The following is a 24,600-nucleotide window of genomic DNA, read 5'->3' on the forward strand; positions in this document are numbered from 1 at the left end:
ATTAACATACGCACCAATAATAATAATAATAATGAGAAACACAGTGTAAATTAGGCTACACCAACAAGGTATTCAATCAACGGTATTGTCATCCATCTACTCTAGTCATTCTTAATAAATAATAATGCTATTGTTTTTATGTCTCCCCAGCTACTTCTGAAGGTTTTCGGAGACGCCGAGATGCCAGAATTTTGACCCGCAGTACATCTACCGATAGGAGGCTGACGTATTTGAGCACCTTCAAATACCACCGGACTGAGCCAGGATCGAACCTGTCAACTTAGGGTCAGAAGGCCAGCGCCTCAACCGTCTAAGCCGCTCAGCCCGGCCTCTAGTTATTCTTGACCTACGAACCACACATTAACTCAACTTGCACTGAGTGGTTATTTTAATAAAGGAATCAATATTCATTCAAACTACAGTAGTAACAAAAATCCTTAAAGGAGGCGGGTATGTGATATTAGAGAGAGAAATAGCTATGTTGGATTACCTTAAGAGACAGTTATTTCCATGGAAGCCTCTTTATAAAGTAATATATTCCTTTCTAAACAGAATCGAAGTCTAATTTAAGTGGACTTAAAGCATTCAGCGCAGCAAACATATCGAAGAGCCTATTTCCATTTCACAGCGCGCAATACTTTTGAATATACACATTCTTATCACAGAAATGAAATGCTGACAACTTGGCAGACCCTCTTTTCATAATATTCCACGAAACAATTACGAAATTCTCAGGAAACAATTCAGTGGTGTAAGAACTCCACAAAGTCTGAATTTCTCTGTCCAGGGCGTGGAGCCTCTGCGATCATGTTAAGTCTTGGAACTGACACAAGATTCGGCTGGGAAAAACTGTTCCATCATCATCATCATCATCATCATGCAGGCCCATCCACCATGACAAGGAGGGGTTCTTAACTAAATGGAACAAAAAAGAAAAAGTAATCAAACTTGTGGTTTTACGTGGGAGTGGATATCGTGATCCTATTAATGAGGCATCCAATTTTGCGTGAATTCAGTGTCGTTTAAAAATTCAATTTGCACTGGCCGGAATTGCAACTACGTCCGCTATGGTGGGAAGTCATTGACAATATTGTTCAGTTATCGGTTCCCTGTACATACGCCTCAAGTACGAATTAGGACCTTGGTTCCAGATCACATCAAGTAAAAACTGATCCCCCACCCTACAATTTTGTTTTAAACACCTCTGAGTTTCGGTCTTTGTTTCCATTCCTATCGGCGCAATTACAAAGAGTATGTAATTACATAAAACGAATATACAGCCCATTATGGGCCTTGGCTTGCCAAGACAACTACTACCCAGCCAGGTAGCCTGCAGATAGTTGAGTACCACATGGTCAGGGTGACGAATCATCAGCAATTTTACTTGGCTATCTTGACAGTGTCCGCTGCCTCTTGTATCAGCAAATACCTCAGTTGGTCTCACGAGGCCGAATGAACACCGAACCGGCCCTAAGTCGAGAATTAATATCACTGGCCTGCAATTCCACCCGGAGCCTCCGGGTAGTTACCCTTACATCACTGGGCCGGCATGCCTTACCTAGATGTTTCTTAAAAATTGTTAAGATATTCTCAATTAATGTGTACTATGCAATGAATATGAACCAATTAAGTGAATAAAGGTTATTTACGGTTTTCGGAGGCGTTGAGGGGCCAGAACTTCGTCCCGCAGGAGTTCTTTCATGTCGGTAAATCTACCGACAGGAGTCTAGTGTATATGAGCACCTTCAAATACAACTGGACTGATCTCAGAAGGCCAGTGCTTCTGCTGCCTGAGCTACTGAACATAGCGATCAAGTTACTTTGCAGGTAACTGCTATATATCAAGGTACGTTTACTAAGGAGTAATTTTCGTAGATGTTTAGAAATGACAGAAATAGGAATGAACACCGAAAGGAAAGCGTAACAAAAAGAAAAGGAATCAATTAAAACTACTTAATAAAGCAAACGAGCGCCTTAATAATTAGTAACGAACAGACAAGGAGCTGACACATCATTTTTTATAATGACCGAGGCTCCTTGTCTCTCTTCTCATTCTATTCCGAAGTGATCCTGAAGTTTCCCCGTCAGCGCTAACATTTTACATTCTCGCATAGAAAGCCAAACGGTGTTATATGATAGTACCAAAGAAAACTTACAATGCCAATCCGACTACAAACATGTGCCTTATTATATTTTTAAGGCAGTTCAGAACATTACATGACTCATGTATTAAAATATATTAATACAATTTTTAAGGTTATATAGGCTTTTTTTAACTAGTATCGCCTGCATTTTTTTTTTTTTTTTTTTTTTTTTTTGCTAGTGGCTTAACGTTGCACCGACACAGATTGGTCTAATGGCGACGATGGGATGGGAAAGATCTAGGAATTGGAAGGAAGCGCCGTGGTCTTAATTAAGGGACAGCCCCAGCATTTGCCAGGTGTGTAAATGGGAAACCACGGAAAACCATTTTCAGGGCTGCCGACAGTCGGATTCGAACCCACTATCTCCTGGACTCAATTTAGATGTGAACTCCACACAAGAGGTAAAATCAATGGCCAGACTGTTTATTATGAGGTCAGTATGTGGGTTTCACCACTATGCTTGTAGTGAAAAAAAGGGGGAATGTAAAGCGTCAAAGGTAAGTCCAACAAACTCCCAGCTTTTGAGTCTGCCAATGCAACATGGTAAATACTTACTAAGTGACTTGAAATGAACTGAGTAATTTTCCTGTATGAGAGGCACCGAACGTGGTGCTCAACGGGCGAAAGGTCCGCTGATCTCACAGGCCAAGGCAACCGATCGACACACTGTAGAACTGTATGACAGATTTGCTCCCAAGAAAGAGATCCGGGTAACTCGACCACCTTCTCCGTGGTTGACTAGTGAGATTAAATCAGAAATGGCAAAGCGTGACTCATGGTACAGAAGGTTTAAACGAACGGGTAATGCTAATGATTTTGACAATTACTGCGTTCTCCGCAACAGGGTTAAACAGTTAATCAGAAACAGTAAATAAAAACACATATGTCAAGTATCAAAATGCAAAAACTAGACAGAAATATGGAAACAATTACGAACGATGGGTATAGGTCGAAAGTCATTAAAGCAGGCGCCGAATGTATCCCTTGATGACTTAAATTTACACTTCACGTCGGCCGAATTCACTGTAACAGCAAATAATAATAATAATAATAATAATAATAATAATAATAATAATAATAATAATAATAATAATAATAATAATAATAATAATAATTTTCATAACTGTACAAGTAATAATAATAATAATCATGTTCATAACAGTAATAATAATAATAATAATGCCTAAATGGTTAACGTGCTGGCCTTTGGTCACACGGGTTCCGGGTTCGATTCCCGGCAGGGTCGGGAAATTTAACCATCATTGGTTAATTTTGCTGGCACAGAGGTTGGGTGTATACGTCGTCTTCATCATCATTTCAACCTCATCACGACGCACAGGTCGCCTACGGGCGTCTAATCAAAAGACCTGAACGTGGCGAGCCCCTCGGACACTCCCGGCACTAAAAGCCATACGCCATTTCACTGGTTTTGCTGAGTGAGACGGCGCATTGTCGTGTAACAGAATCACTTTAACATGTCTTCTGGCCCTTTCCGGTCGTCTTTCGATCAATGCGTGATTTAAATTAATCATTTGTTAGCGATAGCGTTGTGCATTAACGGTTTCGCCGGGCTTCAAGAGTTCATAATACACAATACCGCTCTGGTCCCACCAGACACAAAGCATGGTTTTCTTGCCGAAGCGATTTGGCGAAACCATGTCTCACGTGTTCTGATCGATGGAGCGTGTTCACCATATGTTTCTACCAGCAAATGATGACTTTCCACAACCTTTTTCTTTTGATTAAATAAGAAAAGCAATGTGTGCCGCAAATCTTTTTCAGGTACAAACGTCCACATGATCCCTGAACGTTACAACACAGACGCTAGTGTTTGGCTGACTCAACTTGTGTGTGCTGGTAGATTAATGCTAGACGAACAAACTGACGTATGTGTCAAATCCATACGCTGCGTACTGTTCGCTGGCGCCATCTCTTAGTGAAACCGGTGACGGTCTTGTCTCCTTTCAGGTTGAGATCGCAACACAGTATGCCTGGAGGACGTGCACAGGAAGCTCATTGCCAACTTTCGGACTTTGTGAAAGGTCGAATCATTGATATGAGGGGTATGGGAGTGTCATACCGACAGATTGCGCAGATAGTTCGCTGCAGTGCAATGAATATAGAACGAGGTGTGACGAGATGGACTCAGGACAACAGTGTGGCAAGAAAATCAGGTACGGGTCCTTCCAGAAGGAGTACATCACGAGAAGATCGTAGGATTCGTCGGCTGGCTAAGACGAACAGACGGATAACAACAGCTGAAATCCGGGTGGAGGTTACAGGCAGAGTGTCACCACTAAATCTCGGAAACATATTATTTGAAGCTGGGTTGAGATCTCGAGTTGTCATGCGTTGTTTCCCACCGACATTAAACCACAGATAACGGAGACTTGCATGCTGTAGAGCCAGAGTCAACTAGGACTTTGAGTGGCAATCTGCTGTGTTCAGCGATGAGTCTCGCTTCTTTTTGCGGCGGTCAGATCGACGTGGACATGTCCGTAGACGACCTGATGGGAGATCACAGGAAGCAGCGATTATCGAGGCGCATACCTCTCCAACTCCTGGAATCATGGTGTGGGGAGCAATGGGATATGACAACAGGACGTATTTGGTACTTGTTGAAGGGAGACTTAATGCTCGTCAGTATGTGGCAAGAATGGTAAACCCTCTTGTCATAACCTTCATGACAAGGGTACCAAATGGCACGTTCCAGCAGGATAATCCAAGAGCCCACAATGCAGTTCACACCTGAAACGCCTTGATGAATGTACGGATCCTTGACTGGCCTGCCCGGTTCCCTGATTTTTCACCTAGAGAGCATGTCTGGAATGTGGTGGGAAGACGTATACGGTCATACTAGCCTCCAGCCAGCAATCCTCATGAACTGGCACAGCATGTGTTTCAGGCATGGCAAGATATCCCTCACGATGACATTAGGAGGTTGTTTGCTTCCATACCACACCGAATACAAGAGTGTCATACCTGCGGGTGTAATACCTCATGATGATGATGATGATGATGCCGATTGAAAGTTCTGAATATACTGAAAGTTTAATCATTTAATACCTGTTATGTGATGAATATCTCCACAAAGTTTGATAAATATTGGAGTGGTACTTCATAGTGTAACACTTTCCATTTCCGCTAGTGCAGTTTAGAGAGAGTAGACGATCAGATGGAGAGGGAGAATAATGCCATTCGTTTTATGTCCCACTGGCTACTTTTAACAGTTTTCAAGATTCCAAGGAAAAGGGGAGAGAGAGAGAGAGAGAGAGAGAGAGAGAGAGAGAGAGAGAGATAGTTGTAGGGTAATTATCCCCCATATCTTCAGTTTCGTGTGCTTCTATTAGCTGCATTCACCAGTTTTGCTTTAAAAAACATCATTTCATCGTATTTACCTTCTCCCCTGCGTAATACTGTACATACTTTGTAGAGTGAAATGTGTTTCTTTGATTTTCCAATAAATAATCAATTTCTTGTGTTTCTCTTGAATACCATTCCCTGCTGTATTAAGTTTAAAAATTTAGTTCGTGGGTTTACAAACAAAACATATGCGCGTTTTTTGAGTTTTTGACATTTTTACACTGCCTTATGTGATTTTTCCGTTCTATTTACATGTGATATCTACTGAGTCGTACGAGGTCATTTTAATTACTGAATTTTCTAATTTTCCTTTTCTTACCATGTCTCACGAGAGAAATATAATTCAGATCTTCTTCTTCTTTTTCTATCGCTTTTCCCACAACCATGAAGTCAAGGGTGCGAACTGTGTCGAACATGTGGATTTGGCCCTGTTTTACGGCCGCATGCCCTTCCCGACGCCAACCCTATATGGAGGGTTGTAATCACTATTGCATGTTTCTGTGGTTGTTGGCAGTGTATGTGTTGTGTGAATATGAAGACGAAAGTGTTGGGACAAACACAAACACACAGTCCCCGAGCCAAAAGAATTAATTGGACACTATTAAAATCCCCGACCCGGCCAGGAATCGAACCTGGGACCAGCTGAACCGATGGCCTCAACGCTGACCATTCAGCCAATGAGTCGGACAGGAATATAACTCAGATAAAACGCATTAATACAATTGCAGCTACACGGCGCTATTCTGGATGTCCTAAGAACCCATTGTGTAATTTTAAACAGAAATATATTTATTCTGAGAGCAGACATTACCAAACAAAAACTGAAAACTTTCAAACCTGTTTCTCTAAAAAGTAAGATTCTTGACTTAATGTGCTTTGCTTCTAAACCCACGATTAATTTCACTTTTTTACTTTACTATAACGTAGATCACATGGGATACCTACCCTAGATCACGAGTTACTAGACGGTTACAGATTATATACGTATATATAACCACTGACTACTTTTACTTTCTTTTGCAGATGCCGAGGTGCCGAAATTTAGCTCCGCATGAGGTCTTTTACGTACCAGTAAATCTATCGACTCGAGGCTGACGTATTTGAGCACCCTCAAATTCCACCGGACTGAACCAGGATCGAACCTGCCACGTTGGGGTCCAACGGCCAGCACCTCAATCGTCTGAGCCACTCAGTCCGGCTCAGTTTCCTATTTGCTGCCCCCCATACCTTAAAAATAATTCCCGATGAAGGATACTTTTCCTTCAGAAATTCCAGTGATTTAAAATCGGTACCCACTTTCTTAAAAACGTCCGGCTCCTTGGCTGAATGGTCAGCGTACTGGCCTTCGGTTCAGTAGGTTTCGATTCCCGGCTCCAGACTGGACATTTCTGTTCATCTTAATTCACTTCTCTTCATTCGCATACAACAAACTATACTACTGACGACCATAGACGCACGCAACAGCAAATACATCCCTCCACCTAAGGATGGCGTCGGGACGGGCTTTCGTGCGTAGAATAGGACCAAATCAATATCCAGTGGCAACCCCAATATATTGGGAACACGGCCGAGAAGAAGTGACTTTCTTAAATCATTTAGACGGGTGTTTAAATCTGAAATAACAGTAAAATAAAGAAAAAATTAAGAGATAATTCTGTGACTGCTCGTTCTTAATGACTCCTTTTTCCATTAGTGCTCTTATATTCCTTTAATAACCCGTCAGAGCATCTAAGTATTTCAAATAAAAAGACTGACTGACTGACTGACTGACTGACTGACTGACTGACTGACTGACTGACTGACTGACTGACTGACTGACTGACTGACTGACTGACTGACTGACTGACTGACTGACTGACTGACTGACTGACTGACTGACTGACTGACTGACTGACTGACTGACTGACTGACTGACTGACTGACTGACTGACTGACTGACTGACTGACTGACTGACTGACTGACTGACTGACTGACTGACTGACTGACTGACTGACTGACTGACTGACTGACTGACTGACTGACTGACTGACTGACTGACTGACTGACTGACTGACTGACTGACTGACTGACTGACTGACTGACTGACTGACTGACTGACTGACTGACTGACTGACTGACTGACTGACTGACTGACTGACTGACTGACTGACTGACTGACTGACTGACTGACTGACTGACTGACTGACTGACTGACTGACTGACTGACTGACTGACTGACTGACTGACTGACTGACTGACTGACTGACTGACTGACTGACTGACTGACTGACTGACTGACTGACTGACTGACTGACTGACTGACTGACTGACTGACTGACTGACTGACTGACTGACTGACTGACTGAAAAGCACATATAACACTATATCATAACTGTAAACACACATACACACTAATAAACAAAGAATAACATGTTTCGTCAAATCCACACGAGCGTTCAGTCTGCAAGCCTATGTGAATTTACTAAATGTCGCCGCAATTCTCTATTTGCAACTAGAGTTGTGGCCTCATTTAGTTCTATACCTCTTTCTTTCATCTATGTACAATTCCCTGTCTGCATCAGCCCTGGTTTGGGGCCATTTCTGATAAGCCTTCTTTTCACGTTTACAAGCTGCTCTCACTAGGCAATCCCTTGCTGTTGCTACTACAGCATCCCTGTATGTCACCCATTCTCCTTCTATATCCTGAACCTGCTTACTGTCCACTGTTCGGAACTTCCTACTAATTATATCTATGTACTTCTGCCTAATTCCCTCGTCCTGGAGATTTTCTATCCTTATTTCTTTACAGACAGATCTCACTTCTCTATCCTAGGCCTAGACATACTTAGTTCACTACAGATCAGACAGTGGTCTGTTTCATCGAAAAATCCCCGCAAAACCCGTACATTCCTAACATATTTCCTGAATTTCGAAGTCAGTTAAGATCTAGTCTATTATGGATCTGGTACCCCTAGCCTCCCATGTGTACCGGTGAGTAGCTTTATGCTTGAAGAATGTATTTGTAACTGCTAAACCCATACTAGCACGAAAGCCCAGCAAACGCTTCCCATTCCCATTAGATTCCATATATTCACCACATTTACCAATCACTCTTTCTTATCCTTCAGTTCTATTTCCAACTCTCGCATTGAAATCCATGCTTCATGAAACTTGTCAATTTCCTCTTCATCTGCACCCTCACATGGTGAATACACTGAGACAATTCTCGTCCTAATTCTCCAACTGCCAAATCTACCCAGATCATTCGCTCGTTTACGTGCCTAACAGAAACTATGTTGCGTGCAATGGTATTCCTGATAAACAGCCCTACCCCATACTCTGCCCTTCCCTTTGTAACACCCGTCAAGTACACTTTATAATCTCCTCTCTCTTCCTCGTTATCTCCCCTTACCCGAATATCACTTACACCTAGTACATCCAGATGCATCCTCTTTGCTGACTCAGCCGATTCTACTTTCTTTCTTCCATATGCCCCATTAATATTGATAGCTCCCCATCGAATTCCATTTCGTTCGCCAAGTTGTTTCCAAGGAGTCCTGTCAAATGGGAGTGGGACTCCGATACTCCCATAGGTCCGAGGCTAACTTAATGTTCTGAGCTCGGCAAATTCATGAAGCAGGATTCTACCCTATTTACACATAGTCCAAGTTAGGATCTCTCGTCTAACGAGTTAGGAATCACCGGTGGATTGTATAGCCCTAGCCGTCTGAGCACAAAGAAGGCCATGACACAGAATATGTCCGAGATGCCCACTCCCATTCCGTAGTAACTGGTATCCCGACTCTCAGGACCACTTACTAGGCCACTCAGCCGTTGCCCATGGTTGACGAACCATGAATAATAATAATAATAATAATAATAATAATAATAATAATAATAATAATAATAATAATAATAATAATAATAATGCCCGGCTCCATGGCTAAATGGTTAGCGTGCTGGCCTTTGGTCACAGGGGTCCCGGGTTCGATTCCCGGCAGGGTCGGGAATTTTAACCATCATTGGTTAATTTCGCTGGCACGGGGGCTAGGTGTATGTGTTGTCTTCATCATCATTTCACCCTCATCACGACGCGCAGGTCGCCTACGGTAGTCAAATCCAAAGACCTGCACCTGGCGAGCCGAACATGTTGAACACTCCCGGGACTAAAAGCCATACGCCATTTCATTTTTCAATTATTATTATTATTATTATTATTATTATTATTATTATTATTATTATACCGGTAATACATTTAAATTTAGCTTGACACAAAAAACTACGATATGTCAAAACTTATTTATCTCCCTGCTTGTTCGGTGCCATGTCGTTAAAAGCAAGAAATTCAATCTCAATTTCTAAATTGATAGAGTACAATTTTGATAAGCACGTAAGGTATAAGTGTTGCTGACCGTACCTACCACAAAAACAACTTGCATTTCTTTATTGCATAGGCCTACAATGCAAAATGCAACACGGATATATTTTTACGAGAAATTACTGCCAAGAATGCTTACTGGGAAGTGTAGACACAACTTGTTCTTACCTGTTCATTGCGTTGAACTTCATCCATATTTTATGCTGTAGAGAAGCATTACCCGCTATGTCACGTTATCTAACGCTGTGTCGAGCAATATAAACTATACATACCTGGAAAAAAAAGACACAATACAGATAAAATGCATGTACTAAATATGAGCTTGTAAGTGGTGAAAGTTACAAATGGCATTTGAATTTACACATCATTACCAGCAAATTAAATGGTACCAACTCTATACATAAATTAAAATAATGAATACAGTGAAATAATATTCTCATACGACTACATTATTAAAAATGACCGACCAATTTCATTCTAAAAAGTGATTACATCAAACTGTAGACAACGGGTAAGTAATAACTCACAAAATGATAGGCTTATCAGGCTGAAGATGATGTAACATAGTGACAATGTGAAAAGAAATTTAAAATGAGGATATTTCATTGTACTGCTTCTTTTTCCTTTAACAATGATCATACAAGAATGGGCCAGTGACTGCTCAGTCCCACATCAACATGCCTTCCACAGCATATTTCGACAGGGTTCCGGTAGTGCACTACTTTACTTCATAGATATATACATCAAAAATAGTTTAGGAGCTAAAAATCAGCATAACAAAATACGATCTCCATCAACAAACAGGACTCTGCGTTACAACGTCGCCCAGGCCACAAGGTTTGTAAGATTATTATTATTATTATTATTATTATTATTATTATTATTATTATTATTATTATTATTATTATTATTATTGTTCCGGGGTTATCCGTGGAGCAGAAAAGAGGTTAAAGAAGGTGCTGGGGTGAATGGGTCTAACTAAAATGTTAAGAATTGAATTTAAAACTTTAACAAAGGTTATATTTCTTTACAATTTCAAAAATCAACAAATAACAACATAACAGGTACAATTACCAATTTTGGAACAAGTCAAGGAAAATGTACCAGATTAGTGAACGTGAAAGATTTTGGGTTTCAAGCCCCTCTTTTTACAATTCTTGAGCTCCCAGCTCAAAATTTACAATTCAAAAAGAAACAACTTTAGTAAAGGGCAGACATCCCCTAATTCACAGAGCACTTGCTCCCTAAATACAGTATCTGGCCTCCCAGAGGCACTCTTTAATATTACAAAAACTTTTTAAAAAGAGCTAACAGGCTCTCCGTTTTCTTTCAGCATCCACGAGGCGACCTCAAAAATAATACACTCTCTGGCCTTCCATGGCCCAACTTACAATTTGAAACAGGGGCATCTCGTACCCAACCTATAGGGCCTACGTGGAAACGAACGGGTTAATTAAATGGCCCGACACACAACCTGGATGGAGGCGTATACATGCACTCCTAGATATGAACACTAAAACAACCTAAGGGGCTCTAGGCCGATGAAACAGGGGCTATTCCCAAACTACTGAGGTGACTCGCATAGAAATTACATTAACCAATTACAGAATGAAAACAGTTATAAAAGCGTAGTCACCTCAAACCAAGATTAAGGGGAGCTCGAGAGGGTAATTCACTCTCTATCCCTGATTTACAATAACAAATTTACATCGTATTTCTGTGGTGACATCTTCTGAGTAAAGTTCCAAGTTGGTGTAGTTTCAGTTTCCCTGTTTTGCCAATAGAGGAGTTCACTTAGGCGCTGAATTTTAAATGCGCGGCATTGAGGTGTACCTCCCGGTCAATTATCATTATTATTCCATGCCTTTCTCCGGTTAAATGAGATGGGCCCTTCTGGTCATCCTCACTCAGTACATCCTTGTCTTGGACCCTAGCAGAATCAGCATTGGTAAGTTCCAAGTTCTTCTTACCGGTAACTCTAGCTCTCCATCTTAATTTTGGTCGTTCTAGCACTGGTTCATGCTCTAATGTCGATCTCTCAGCTCTGTGAGCTTCACACTCCTCTAGTTTCTTTCCCATCTTCAGTATGATCGAACCACCTGATGACAACTGCTATGGCTGATATACGACGACGCGCCACCACACCGACGCGTCTTCCGGTAACTGCATCGAGCGCCCTTTAGTTCCCCTCGTAGGAATATAGACAGGTTAATGACTCCCCAGGTGTGCTGTCACACACCGACACCCCAGCGCACGTGGAAGACAACTCCTCTCATCCAGCAAAGTTTGCAGTCCGTGAACATCTAGCCCTTTCTCATAGGTTAAATCAGGCATCGCCGTCTAATATGCTTATATAGCAGACGGCGATGGATCAAGCCTGCAGAATTTTCTATTTGACCCGATGTGACATTTTCTTGTGCGGATATGTGAAAGGATGAGTCTTTGTGAATGAGTTGAGGAGTCCGTAGAAGCTATAGTGTCGCATTCGGCAGGCAAGCATTTCAGTCCATAAAAATCCTGACGCTCACGAGAAGTCGCAGCAGTTTGTACGTACGGCACGACTAATAGGTACATGCAAGCACAGAAATGGTGTGCCGACGTAAACAATCAACACTGCCCCACTCTAGTATTGAAAGGTGGTGAGGGAGTGAAGGGGTAGTGTCGAAGGCCACTCCAGTACCGAGAAAGAGGGGAGGGAGTGAACGGGTAGTGCTGAAGGCAGGGTGTGTGTATTGCTATACATCCACCACTGTGCCCATTTCAATCACAGCAGTCTTGTAGCGGCTGTCTACCTGCAGCAATGCGTTAAGCGTGGAGGTGGGGGTATACCATGCTTTGTTTATACCGGGACACCATTTCTGTGCTCGCATGTACAACACTAAGCTACAAACATTAGTCTTGATAAAACAGTGCGAGCTCCCTGAAAGAGATGCGTGTTCATTATTAAATTGTTCATTATACAGTACTTGCGGTAAATGTGTACCTAAAGCCCAATCGCACTACCAATTCGAAACATCATAGCAGTACCTTAGTTCACAAGAATCACCGAAGACGGAACCGATGTTTCTTATCAGACCTTAATACATGAGATTGACGCATGCGCAGCAGCCATGCTTACCCTCCGCACCCCTTAACCCGCATGCACGCGACTTCTCGTCAGACGACCAAAGTAATGATGGCGGATATCCATATATTTTCTTTTTTAATGAAGTCTTATGTACCCATGCTCACCTTTCACTTGACGCGACGGAATCTCTCTTCAAGACTTAACATATACTGTGCTTCATTTGTACCTCGCAGTTTTTCGAACAAACCAGCACGGAACACGCTAACACTTAACACTATGGCGGTAGCAGAGACTTTATGCCAGGGCCTCTCAAACGCCCAAAATCTTACGCGTGCAAACTAAGGCGCAGAGTTCCTGTGCACAGTGCATAGGTCTCCAAATCGAGGTGTGGGAGTCTGCACTCTGGTCAACCAAGCGCAGTCGTCTTTTGCACCGTGCATAGTGCAATGCACTGGTGCATGCACCCTGAGGTGTAAGGGAAAACCATATATGAGGAGTATCACACTTCGTCGGTTTTTCGCAAACGATTGAGTTGTGCACCTTCTGGCTTGCGCATTTTACTTTCATTATGGTATTCTAGAGATGTGCAAACTTGAAGAAAATCGGCGATCCTAATGTCTGGCTCGTCCCTTGTTAGTTGGTGCATCTGATCATGAAATTGCCTGTGTATGATTTACCATTTAGTTCAGCCCTTTACGTCGACGACAAGATAAATGAAACGTCTGTTTGAATGTAGGTATCGAAAGTCACCCATCATGAACATATTATGCCATAACACTCTTCAAATCCCTACTGCTAAATTGAAAAAAGAACAGGGGAGTTAGCTCTGGGTACATTCATGACCTTGGTAAATGTATTATTAAAGGTTAATAATAATCGCAATGGGATTTATAACATTACATACGGTATATCTCCGTCGAAACATTATTTTCAGTGCGTATATTTATATACATACGTATTTTCAAAAGTTATCAATTACAAACCGTGAATGACCACAAGCATCCCAAATTTTACAATTTAGACGATGATAACCAAAAGTATTTAAAATATTGTAAAGAAAACACTAAAAGTTTTATCATTTAGGAGTATTATAAATGTTGATTTAAAATAGTCAATGAATCTTTTAAAATGTCCACTATAATTTTTTTCCAGAGTGGGGAATTGGATTCTTAAAGATTCCCCACATAACTTATGCTTTGGTATACTGTCTCGGCTTCCAGATAGCAGACCCATCACGAACCACTTTTCTAGGCGAATGCTATGTTTCTCACTCAGACATGGGATGTATGCTCCATAAATATTATTTTCCTGGTCAACTAGCTATCCGTCCCGGCTTTTCACGGGAACCGTTATGAATTTAATGCAATAGTTTACTTTTAACCAAGGACTTATAAGATTTCCTTATATACAATATTAGTCGCTTTTTCTCTATTAATGAACACGAAAAGATTATGTTGTGATGTAACATGCGAAATGGACAAGTAAAACTGTCCATGAGACAATATTCTCCACTGAGATAAACCCCAGCCATGCTACGTGTCTGACCCTATGCTTTGCTTATTGCCATCTTGCCGAGAACTGGACTCGTTTGAAAATCAAAATGAAGGAAGGAAGGAAGGAAGGAAGGAAGGAAGGAAGGAAGGAAGGAAGGAAGGAAGGAAGGAAGGAAGGAAGGAAGGAAGGCCAAGAGAATTGCTTTCTAGGCATCGCAAATTGATCTATCAGTCAGAAGAAAATAGGAATTGTTAAAGGGAGGTCAGACAATCAGTAATGCCACATGTGCAATTAGCTGAAGCCCAGCTACGGTCACAGTCGGTGAATAAGCTGCAAGTCTTTGGGACGTGTGTATGAACAAATCAATTCCTTCAATAAGCCTTACATACAGAAGAAATGAGCGAACCCAAATACTAAGTGAGGCAAACTGTACTGCTTAGATTTAAAAAGTGAGTTAACGCCATAGACTTCGTCTATAAGCAAGTTCATTTCATAATCGTAAGTGCATTATGTAACGAAGAACCATCACAACCAAAGGGATGCTATAGATCTAACCTTTCACTATTGCTTACTTTTAACAGTGTATATAACTACGGTAGTAAAATTATAAGACAACGCCCCTGAAAGTGTTGCTGTAGATTATTTTGAGAGCAGTACATTATAAGTACCACGAAACTTCGGGAGTGCCAACGCTCCCGTCCGTAATTACAGTCTTCTAGTACAACGTATGTCCGCTCTGCATTCTGGTTTCGATTAAAAGCACGGAATAGTCTGAAAGGAATAAATAATGCTATGCCGTTACCATTAGCATCGACATGAAGCGCTTGCACTCGAAGATCAATAACACCTCTTGCGTAATTCCACGTCCGATATTTCTTTTTATTAACGCGGTTTTAATCCATCAGTCAACATAAATCTGACAAGGTACAAGGCAAATAGCTTAGGAGCTCTTTTGTACCTTCAGGCTGATTAAACGCGAACTACAGACAGTATTTAAAAACGTATTTGGCTTTTAATAATAGCTTCTCAGTCTACCCTAAAGTATGTCTACGGAAGTGGCTCAGATATTTACTGTTCTATTTCGAGCAACGAGAATTAACTGCTACAAAGCCAGGGATCTCCAACTTATTTACTTCCCCGTTGATTCCAAGTTTTACGAGGCCTAAGTCGGTTAAAGTTATCTCCGTTATAACGTTATTGAATCGATCTAAGGCCATGTAATCATACACTTATGTGCTTTTCTTAAGTAGGCTACACTGCCTTATCCAGCTCATTCAATTACTTATAGACATAATATTTTATCAACGTAGCTTTGGAATTCCTCAGGAAACAACTCGCTTAACAGACTAAGATTTTTCAGACGGTATTGCACCGCCTGGTGAAAACGATGTTCGTGCAAGAAATTACTACTACCACAAAATGTTTTCATTCCTCCCGTGAAGGGGGAGGCGGGCCTCTTACACGGTGACGCCGTCTCTCAGGCCGGGAGATTTGTTACAGTAAAGGAGATGTTTGGAGGAGATGAGGGGGTTGGCAGCCGTGGCCTATACTAGGAACTGTTCCGGCATTCGCCTTAGTGCAGGAGAATCGAAAACCACCCAAAACCATTCTCAGGACAGCCGACGGTTGGGGACAGCCGACGGTTAGTGCCAGCAGTGAGGTCCAGCCCTGTCCTGTCTCCAGAATGCAGAGGCGTAAAGCCACGGTAGAGCCGTTGCCACCCCTCCTCTGCTCGGCTGGCCGGTCAGAGTGCAGAGCTGTTGGACCACATACCAGCCTTGGCCACTTACGGGCCGAGACCCACTCTCATACCTACCAACTTTTAGAAACAATAGGAAGATTTTTTAATTCTTGGATTTTATCACATATATTCCACTACGGTCTAGGTGAAAAAAGGTCAGGATAAAAGGCATACATATCTACAGTTACAATGCGAATTGACCATTAAATTTTAAATCTTAAACTAAGAACACATAAAAATGGTTACAAGAAAATGTACCTAATAATTCTCATTTATGACACATACGAATAATATTTATGTCACACCGATACACGCAACAAAATGCATAACACCGCATTTTCTCGCGAAATTAACGCACATTTTTGACGAAAAATACAGGCGAAAACTTCGGATGCGTAAATTATTCAAGGAATTCAGATATTTACAAATTATTTACAATTCACTTACACTTAAAAGATACATCAAATATAATATAAACACAATTGATTCAACTCATTTGCGGTTATCGTGATTTGGCGTAAAATTCCGGCGTGAGATTTCTGAGAAGTCAAATAGGGTACATCAGGTAAGTTAGACACGTAGGTTTGAAGTACCGACACTGGAAAATATTCTTCCCATTACGAGCTGACAACACAACCTGATGTGAAATAAACATGAACTAATAAAAGTACAATTCATGTACTATCATAACAATGACATGCCGGCAAAAAAAATAATAATAAAAATAAAACTGTCCAACACGAGAAGGGCCGGGCACCGTTCGTATCCAATCTCGTACGAGTGACGTGTCCATCCACCCTTTTTCTTGAATACGAACGTGGATCACTCGCGGAAATTTTGCTTTAGGCATTGTTTTTCGTTTTAGAACAATGTAAGGTGCATGCTTTCTGCCAACAGCTGGTACAGCAAGCATTGCAGTACGTCGTTGTTTTTTACTTCCGGTAGCGTGTACGATAACAATGTATGTTTCTTTCTTATCGATTTTCGACTCTGTGGCATATGGAAACTGAGTAGCGTCTGACCTGCGGTTCCTATAAGGAAAATCAAATATTCCTTCACTCTGCGCTTCTCAATCACAAAGCGATGGAAACGGTTGAAATCATTCGTCATTTTTGGCATAATGTTGTTCTTTGTTCCATTTATCTTCATAAAAGTAATCAAACCTCAGCTAATCTTCAAATCCGAAACACTAATTCCATGTACAGCGGCTATTCCTCATTCTTTAAAATACAGCATTTCGTGAGAAATGGCTTATACAACGTTGCGTAACATCATCATATATTTAAGCAGATCCTCCTCTACTTGCGGAAACTTGCCGCTTTTAGGTCCGCGGAATGCTTTGCGAGACTTGTTGGCCGCTTGAAGTGCACTTCTGTTACCGCGGTAGCGCACGTTTCATTTGGACACTGAATACTTGCTGCCCGCTGCCCTATTCCCGTATGTTTCGGCGTAACTGATCACCGCGATTTCGTATGATGCAATATTACTCGAATACTGTGAACTGACAAACAATTTTGAGACCACAGAATGCCCCGTAGACCTACCCGAAACACTCGTAAAACTAGTGCAGTGAGATTTCCTGCCGGCTAATAACAGCACGTTGCCCTGTATTTGGAATGCCCGCTTTCGCAATGCTACCAGAGTAGTTGATATCTTTACATCAAAACGCATCGAAACAACTGCGTGATTTTCGAAGTTATGGGTGCGTCAAATACGTGAAAATTTCGTTTTCCCCACTTTGGACCCCCAAAAAATATTGGGGTGCGTAAATTATGCAAGGGCGTTAATTACGCGAGAAAATACGGTAGTTTCTTTTATCAGACGGTAAAATGAACGGAAATCTCTGAACACTTGGAGATAACGTTTGATATATTTTTTGGCCATAACGAGAAAAGAAAATACCAGAAACTGTCACCGACACAACCCTCTTTAAAACATTCAACTCATCAAAATTGTGCACTTAAATACGCGAAACTACCACATACAAAACAATTCAGTATGTACCATACATTATTAACACGCGACTTTAACAGAGGGGGAAAGCATAAAAGTGCAAGAAAAAACACGTGGCCTACAAATCCAACGAAACTACGTACACAAACGATGTTAACAGCGCGCGAACAACACCATAAACTCATTCTTTCGTCCCGATTAACTGAGTCGCTAGCTCGCGCTAGCCTCTCTTCCTTGCAGGACGATTGCCGTCCCGAATCCCCAGCTGTAGCGCACACGGTGCTATGGTGAGCATCACGAAATAAAGCATCAAATAAATACGCTTGAAAATGAGGTTTCGTAAATTACACAAGCACATAAGAATATTTATCCTTTATCCTAAGGGAAGAGTACTGGCCATACTGGAGGTTATATTGGTCAAATATAGGAAGAAGTAAAAAATAAACAGGAAAATCGGAAGAAGAGTTGAAAACCGGAAAGTTTCCGGGTAAATCGGAAGGGTTGGCAGGTATGCACTCTTCATCTACCGACCAAGAAAAAATGACCACCAGCTGAGATACTGAAGCCAACAAGATCGACCAATGCATAAATACAGAAAGAATGAAAAACAGTTCATGCCCAAGACAAAGAGACCCACAATAGTCCGTGGTCAGGCCAAATAACAAGTTGAATAGTGCACCTTTGGCAGAAACATTGCCACCGATGGAAGTACGGAGAAAGACATCAAACATCGGACTGGATTGGCGTCAGCTCTATTTCAGATCATGCATGCCATTTGGTCAACAACAGCCATTAGTACTACTACAAAGATAAAACTCTTCAAGAGCACACGCATACCCACTGCATGAAACGTGTAAATTTATAACCGAGGTGATTAAAGAGCTAAATGTTTTCAACAACGTTCTTCAGTAACGAAGATATGTTACAAAGACAGGACACGCAGCGTCTGTTAGCTACTGTGATTGAGCGTCGGGCAGAAGTCCGGGCCACATCCTAAGCACGCTGCAATATCGTTATCCGAAGGTTGTACTAAGGTGGGAGAAAGGACAACAAGGCCGATCCGAAGGCGAAAATCATTCAAAGATCTCAGAACGATTAACATACCTCGGGACGATGCTGAAACTGTCGTGGACGGCCAACATCGCTGATAAAAGTATGCTGCTTAATGTGCTGCTACTGTCGCTGCTGATGCTGTTGCTGTTACTGCTAATGATGATGATGATCAATAATCTCACGACACTCTTCCACAAAGTATACATTTATCAAGGTCAACACTTCCTTAGTAAAAGGGATACCGAATATTTTTCAAGAACAGGGAGAAGTTATGAAAGGTACTCTATATTTCTCCAACAGGATGAAATCAAAATAACGGGAGAAGGAATGATATATTGATGAAAATTAGTTTCTTCCCAAGGACCCCACATATATACTTGACGCGTGAATTCGAAGTCGAGAAACTTGCAAAGCATGCATATACAGAAATATACTGCATAAATAAATAAGAACTGCAAAATGAACTCAATTATCCCCATAATTTTCCCTTTTAACTTAAATGCAGTATAAACTCGAAAGTTAATCACAAAAGAGGATAACGACAGTGCGACATCGGTATTGCACAGAAACTACATATTATTATAATCACTTCGTATGCTATCAGACCTAAAGAAAAAACACAATATTTCTTGCTTTAAAATGAATTAAGTTTTGAATTTAAAACATGAATTTCCGTCTATACTAAGATCACATATTGACCGTAACCGTTTAGAGTTATCTAGACCAAAATGTTGTGTACAAGTGATCCGGACATTAATAAATAGCGACAAGTAGATAAATAAAGCAGAAGCTTGTTGTATCTCAGCTGTGGGCGGATGTCATGTAGACCTGTGTTATAAGACGTAGCCGATATGGTGAAATAATATAAATTTATGGCGGAATATTGCAGTATGTTTAATTACGTAAGGAATTGATAATAAATTGAATAAAAGGAATAAATTGATTGCGATTTTCATCACATTTAATGAAGCTTGTACATATTAAAATATGATACAGTACGTAATAATAATATTTCTTTCTGAACTAGTCCGACATCTGCTTCTGTCACAACCTCTGAGCATGTATTTTAACGTCATAGTAGTTAATCCATGACAGATGTTATAAATAAAGATACTAGCTTTCTGACCGCCATTCAAAGCATGTTAAGGACACAGTAGTGGACTGATGACAGATGTGACAAATACGGATACTGGTTATCTGGCTGCCGACCAAATCATGTTATCATCTCATTAATTGTAACTGAAAGTTTTGTTCAGATTTGCGACCACTAATTCACAGCAGTCATTGCCAGTGTCACTGTCCGCATTATCATCATCTAATTCGAAATACGAAATGGTTTACTGGAGCGCAGCATTATCAATATAATTTCTTCCTTCTCCTATAGCTGAACAAAAATGGCTTGCTGAAATTAAATCCGCTTCATTACATACACATTCTACCCAGCTAAACTAACACTGCATTTAATATACTATACCGTCACAGTTTTCACAAATTCTGTGACTTAGAATTTGAAACTGACCGAAACACTGAGTAGTCCTCTCTGATAGTGGGCTTCAAAGGCTCCGTTAATAATAATAATAATAATAATAATAATAATAATAATAATAATAATAATAATAATAATAATAATAATAATGGTAATGTTAGTGGCTTTACGACCCACAAATTACTTTTGCGGTTTTCGGAGACGCCGAGGTACCGGAATGTAGTCCAGCAGGAGGTTTTTACGTGCCAGTAAATCTACCGACACGAGGCTGACTATTTGAGCATCTTCAAATACCATCGGTCTGAGCCTGGATCGAACCTGCCAAACTGGGGTCAGAAGACTAACGCCTCAACCGTCTGAGCCACTCAGCCCGGCGCTCTAATTATATCTTGGTCTGGCGGTTGAATCAATGCGGTTATGTTCTTCGACAGATACAATGTTGTAATCTTCCCATCTTTCAATTTCTGGACTTCAGCAGAGGAATGGGCATACAATTTATCTGAGCACAGTAGTGGCTATTTCTCATTTTTCTGGTAAAAACATTACATACACTCCAAATATTCTTATTATATTCAAAAACTAGTGACAGAAGCTCCATATTTGCGTATTTGAAACACCATAACCTTGTATTTTGTGCAACAAGTAATGGTTTATAGTGTATTGTTTCCCCATCTTACTGATGCGTAGCAATAGGGACAGTCCTTTTCATTTTTTACTAATATGACTTCATTGCATCCTTTTTGCACTCCTAGATCTAGAGTCTAGACTCTAGACGTATGCTTGGGAGCAGTTTGTTATACAGTATATTCTCATCACAGTTGTATGTTTGTCCATCCTTGTACTGTAATCCCCAACTTCAACGGAATTTCTCTGTTGTACTGAGGCGCTGGTAGAGCCTCCGTGGCTCAGGCGGCAGCGCGCCGGCCTCTCATCGGTGGGTTCCGTGGTTCAAATCCCGGTCACTCCATGTGAGATTTTGCTGGACAAAGCGGAGGCGGGACAGGTTTTTCTCCGGGTACTCCGGTTTTCCCCGTCATCTTTCATTCCAGCAACACTCTCCAATATCATTTCACTTCATTAATCATGCATTAATCATTGCCCAAGAGGAGTGCGACAGGCTTCGGCAGCCGGCACAATTCCCATCCTCGCCGCTAGAACGGGGCATCATTCGTTCCATTCCTGACCCAGTCAAATGACTGGAAACAGGCTGTGGATTTTCACTGAGGCGCTGGCCTTCTGACCCCAACTTGGTAGGTTCGATCCTGGCTCAGGACGGTGGTACTTAAAGGTGCTCAAATACGTCAGCCTCGTGTCGGTAGATTTACTGCCACGTAAAAGAACTCCTGCGTGACTAAATGCCGGCACCTCGGCGTCTCCGAAAACCGTACAAACTAGTTTGTGGGACGCAAAAACAATAACATTATTATCTGTTGTACTGGAAAGTTTTCAGTCGCTTCAGATGTTGTTTCTCTTTCCATCCATCTGTGAGTACTTACCGCCAAACAAACAGTTGTTATGCTACTTCAGAGCTGTTACCACGAACAGACCTGGATGTTTACCGTCCCTTCAACTGTTATTGATTTCAAGACGCACGAGTACTGAACTTTTGTCCTGCAGGGATTCTTTAACGTGCCGGAAGCCAACGACACAGAGTTGTCACGTTTGAATACCCTCAAATGCCACCGATATCAGCCGGGATCGAACGCTGATCATATGGCAGACCATCTGGCTGGGCAACAGTCGTCTTGACAGACCAAGGCAGTACGCCTACGTGCTACAGCATTTAATAATAACTAGAGGATCCGTGCTGCTTCGCAGCATTCGTTATAAATAGGTCAGAAAACTCATCTTGATATGCCTGTCGTAGTCATATTGTTTTGCCTGCCCTCTTCAATAGTTTTATGAACATTTAAGAAGATGCTGGTTATGGTATGCAGCAGTTCGTAGTCAGAATTCATCCGTCTGTTTGGTTAAAATCTATCCATCTATTCACTTTTTTTATCCTGAAATTCTTGATGTAAAGCTTGGTATTGTGTCGTAGAAGGCAACTGCATTTTTTTCGCAGTTCTATATAGAACGCTTGTCTTGTGAGATCATAGGTTAGTCTCGAAGGAGCGTATTATGTCAGGCAGAGAACCTTTTTAAGATACAGGGCCTTCATTCTTTCTAGTGTAGCTAGGTTATCTTTCTAGGCGTTCTCAGGTAATATCTAAGGCGTATGTCATGAAGGGGTCTGTTTGTATGTAGACTTTTTTCTCTTAGCAGCATATACGTAATTAGGAACACTCTGTCATCTATTGAATATATTTGGAAGCTAGGAAAGATTAGAGAATCAAAGAATATCAAACAGGGAATAGAATTCTTCCATAATCAGAGGAAATGTATATACTCTCTGGCTTAACAGGTGGTAAACATGGCTGCATGCAATCACATTACTAAGGATGAAAATCACTTACGGTAAGTTATATCTCTATAAGTTATATAAAATCTAACTCTGAATGGCTATAATCAACGGCCAGCCAAAACTGTGCGATATAAAGAAATGAAATTTTGGGTGTACATTTATATTACAGTGTAGGTGCTCACTAAGGGAGATTTTTTAATATCCTGTCGCCAAGGGGGCCAGAAGAGTGGGGGTGAACTGTTCAAAAACTTAACAGTTTACAGACGTAAAAATTGGTACTTGGAATCTACTTTTTTTTTTTTCTTTTCTTTGCGTTTAGGCCATCTGTGGACCACAGTGCTTGTGTTCTAGCTGTGTTTTTGTCTTCGTCTGCCCCTTTTAGCATACTGGATTGTGTTCTTAGTGGCCTCTTGAGCCTTCCTGTTGGCCCAGTATTCCTTCATTTTCTCGCTGAATTCTTTCCTGCGCTCCTCTGACCAATTCCCGGCTCCTTTAAAAATAATGAAACATGTATTTCTTGTTTTCGTAAAATTCCCTTAATGGAGGGGGGTTAAATGGTGAAAAAGGTGTTCAATACCGTGCCCTATAATGCCCTGGTCGCTATCGAGCAAATGCTGAGATCCGACCAAGTACATTATAGTTTACAATACACTCACCAAATGGTAAGTGCCCTTTGGCACATAGCTTACCTGACTCGTATTTCCTCTTCTTCAGCTCGGCGTAGCTCAATCAGCAACAGGGTAAAATGGGTGAAGATGGGTCAGCGTAACAAAGAAATGAAGAGGAATAATACGTTCAGGGTATAAACTAACTGAAGCCGAAATAAGAAAAAGATACGTGAGCTGCGACTTCACTTAATAACACAGTTTATTACAAATGAGAGTCAAATATCTGGTATAAAAATTAATCTGTCAAATTTACACAATTGATAATGCTTTCATAATTAATGAATTTAATAAAGGAGTCTTCGTTCGACGTTTGTGGCATGGTCTAGGAGACCCCCAGCATCGTTCACATATGAGGCTGCAGCAACCAGAGTAAGGCTACCTCCAAAGAAATCAAATCAAATCATGAGATTCTGAATAACTAAATCATATCTACAAACAATATAAAAAATGTCCTTAGTGAATCTATGCCACAGGACTTTGGGTTAGCACACGCTCTTAAAACTAAACATGCAATACAAATCTACCGTATGGGAATCGAACTCCAGACTACAGAAAGTCCTGCAACAACCTTACTTATAATACGATAATAAATACATTATTTACACTATGCAGATATATCTGGAATCACAACATACACACACTAATGAAACACGCAGTCGCGTATAAATTTTTATCTTCCAAACAGCAGTAAGAATTAGGTCAACGCTCCCTTCCTTTCTTGACAGAGACAGTATTGTTCCCGCAAACTTGCAGACATCCCTTGCAGTGACGTCAGAACGTTCTGCTTTCCTTTTCAACACGACTCGGGTCCTTGTACGAACTGAACGACCATGATGAGACAGCCATAAATCACAATCGGCTGACTGCTG

General features: G+C 41.1%; 1 protein-coding gene across 1 annotated transcript in view; it reads right to left on the bottom strand.

The window, feature by feature from the left end:
* Positions 1 to 10,053: 10,053 nt before the first annotated feature.
* Positions 10,054 to 24,600, bottom strand: part of LOC136874895 (beta-1-syntrophin) — a 317,046-nt gene continuing 302,499 nt past the window's right edge. The window contains exon 2 of the mRNA XM_068228011.1: positions 10,054 to 10,137. Within this exon, the coding sequence (XP_068084112.1) occupies positions 10,103 to 10,137 (35 nt within the window). The 3' untranslated portion in view covers positions 10,054 to 10,102. The remainder of the gene's footprint in view (positions 10,138 to 24,600) is intronic.

This window comes from Anabrus simplex, chromosome 1, assembly GCF_040414725.1.
Source record: "Anabrus simplex isolate iqAnaSimp1 chromosome 1, ASM4041472v1, whole genome shotgun sequence".
NCBI lineage: Eukaryota > Metazoa > Arthropoda > Insecta > Orthoptera > Tettigoniidae > Anabrus > Anabrus simplex.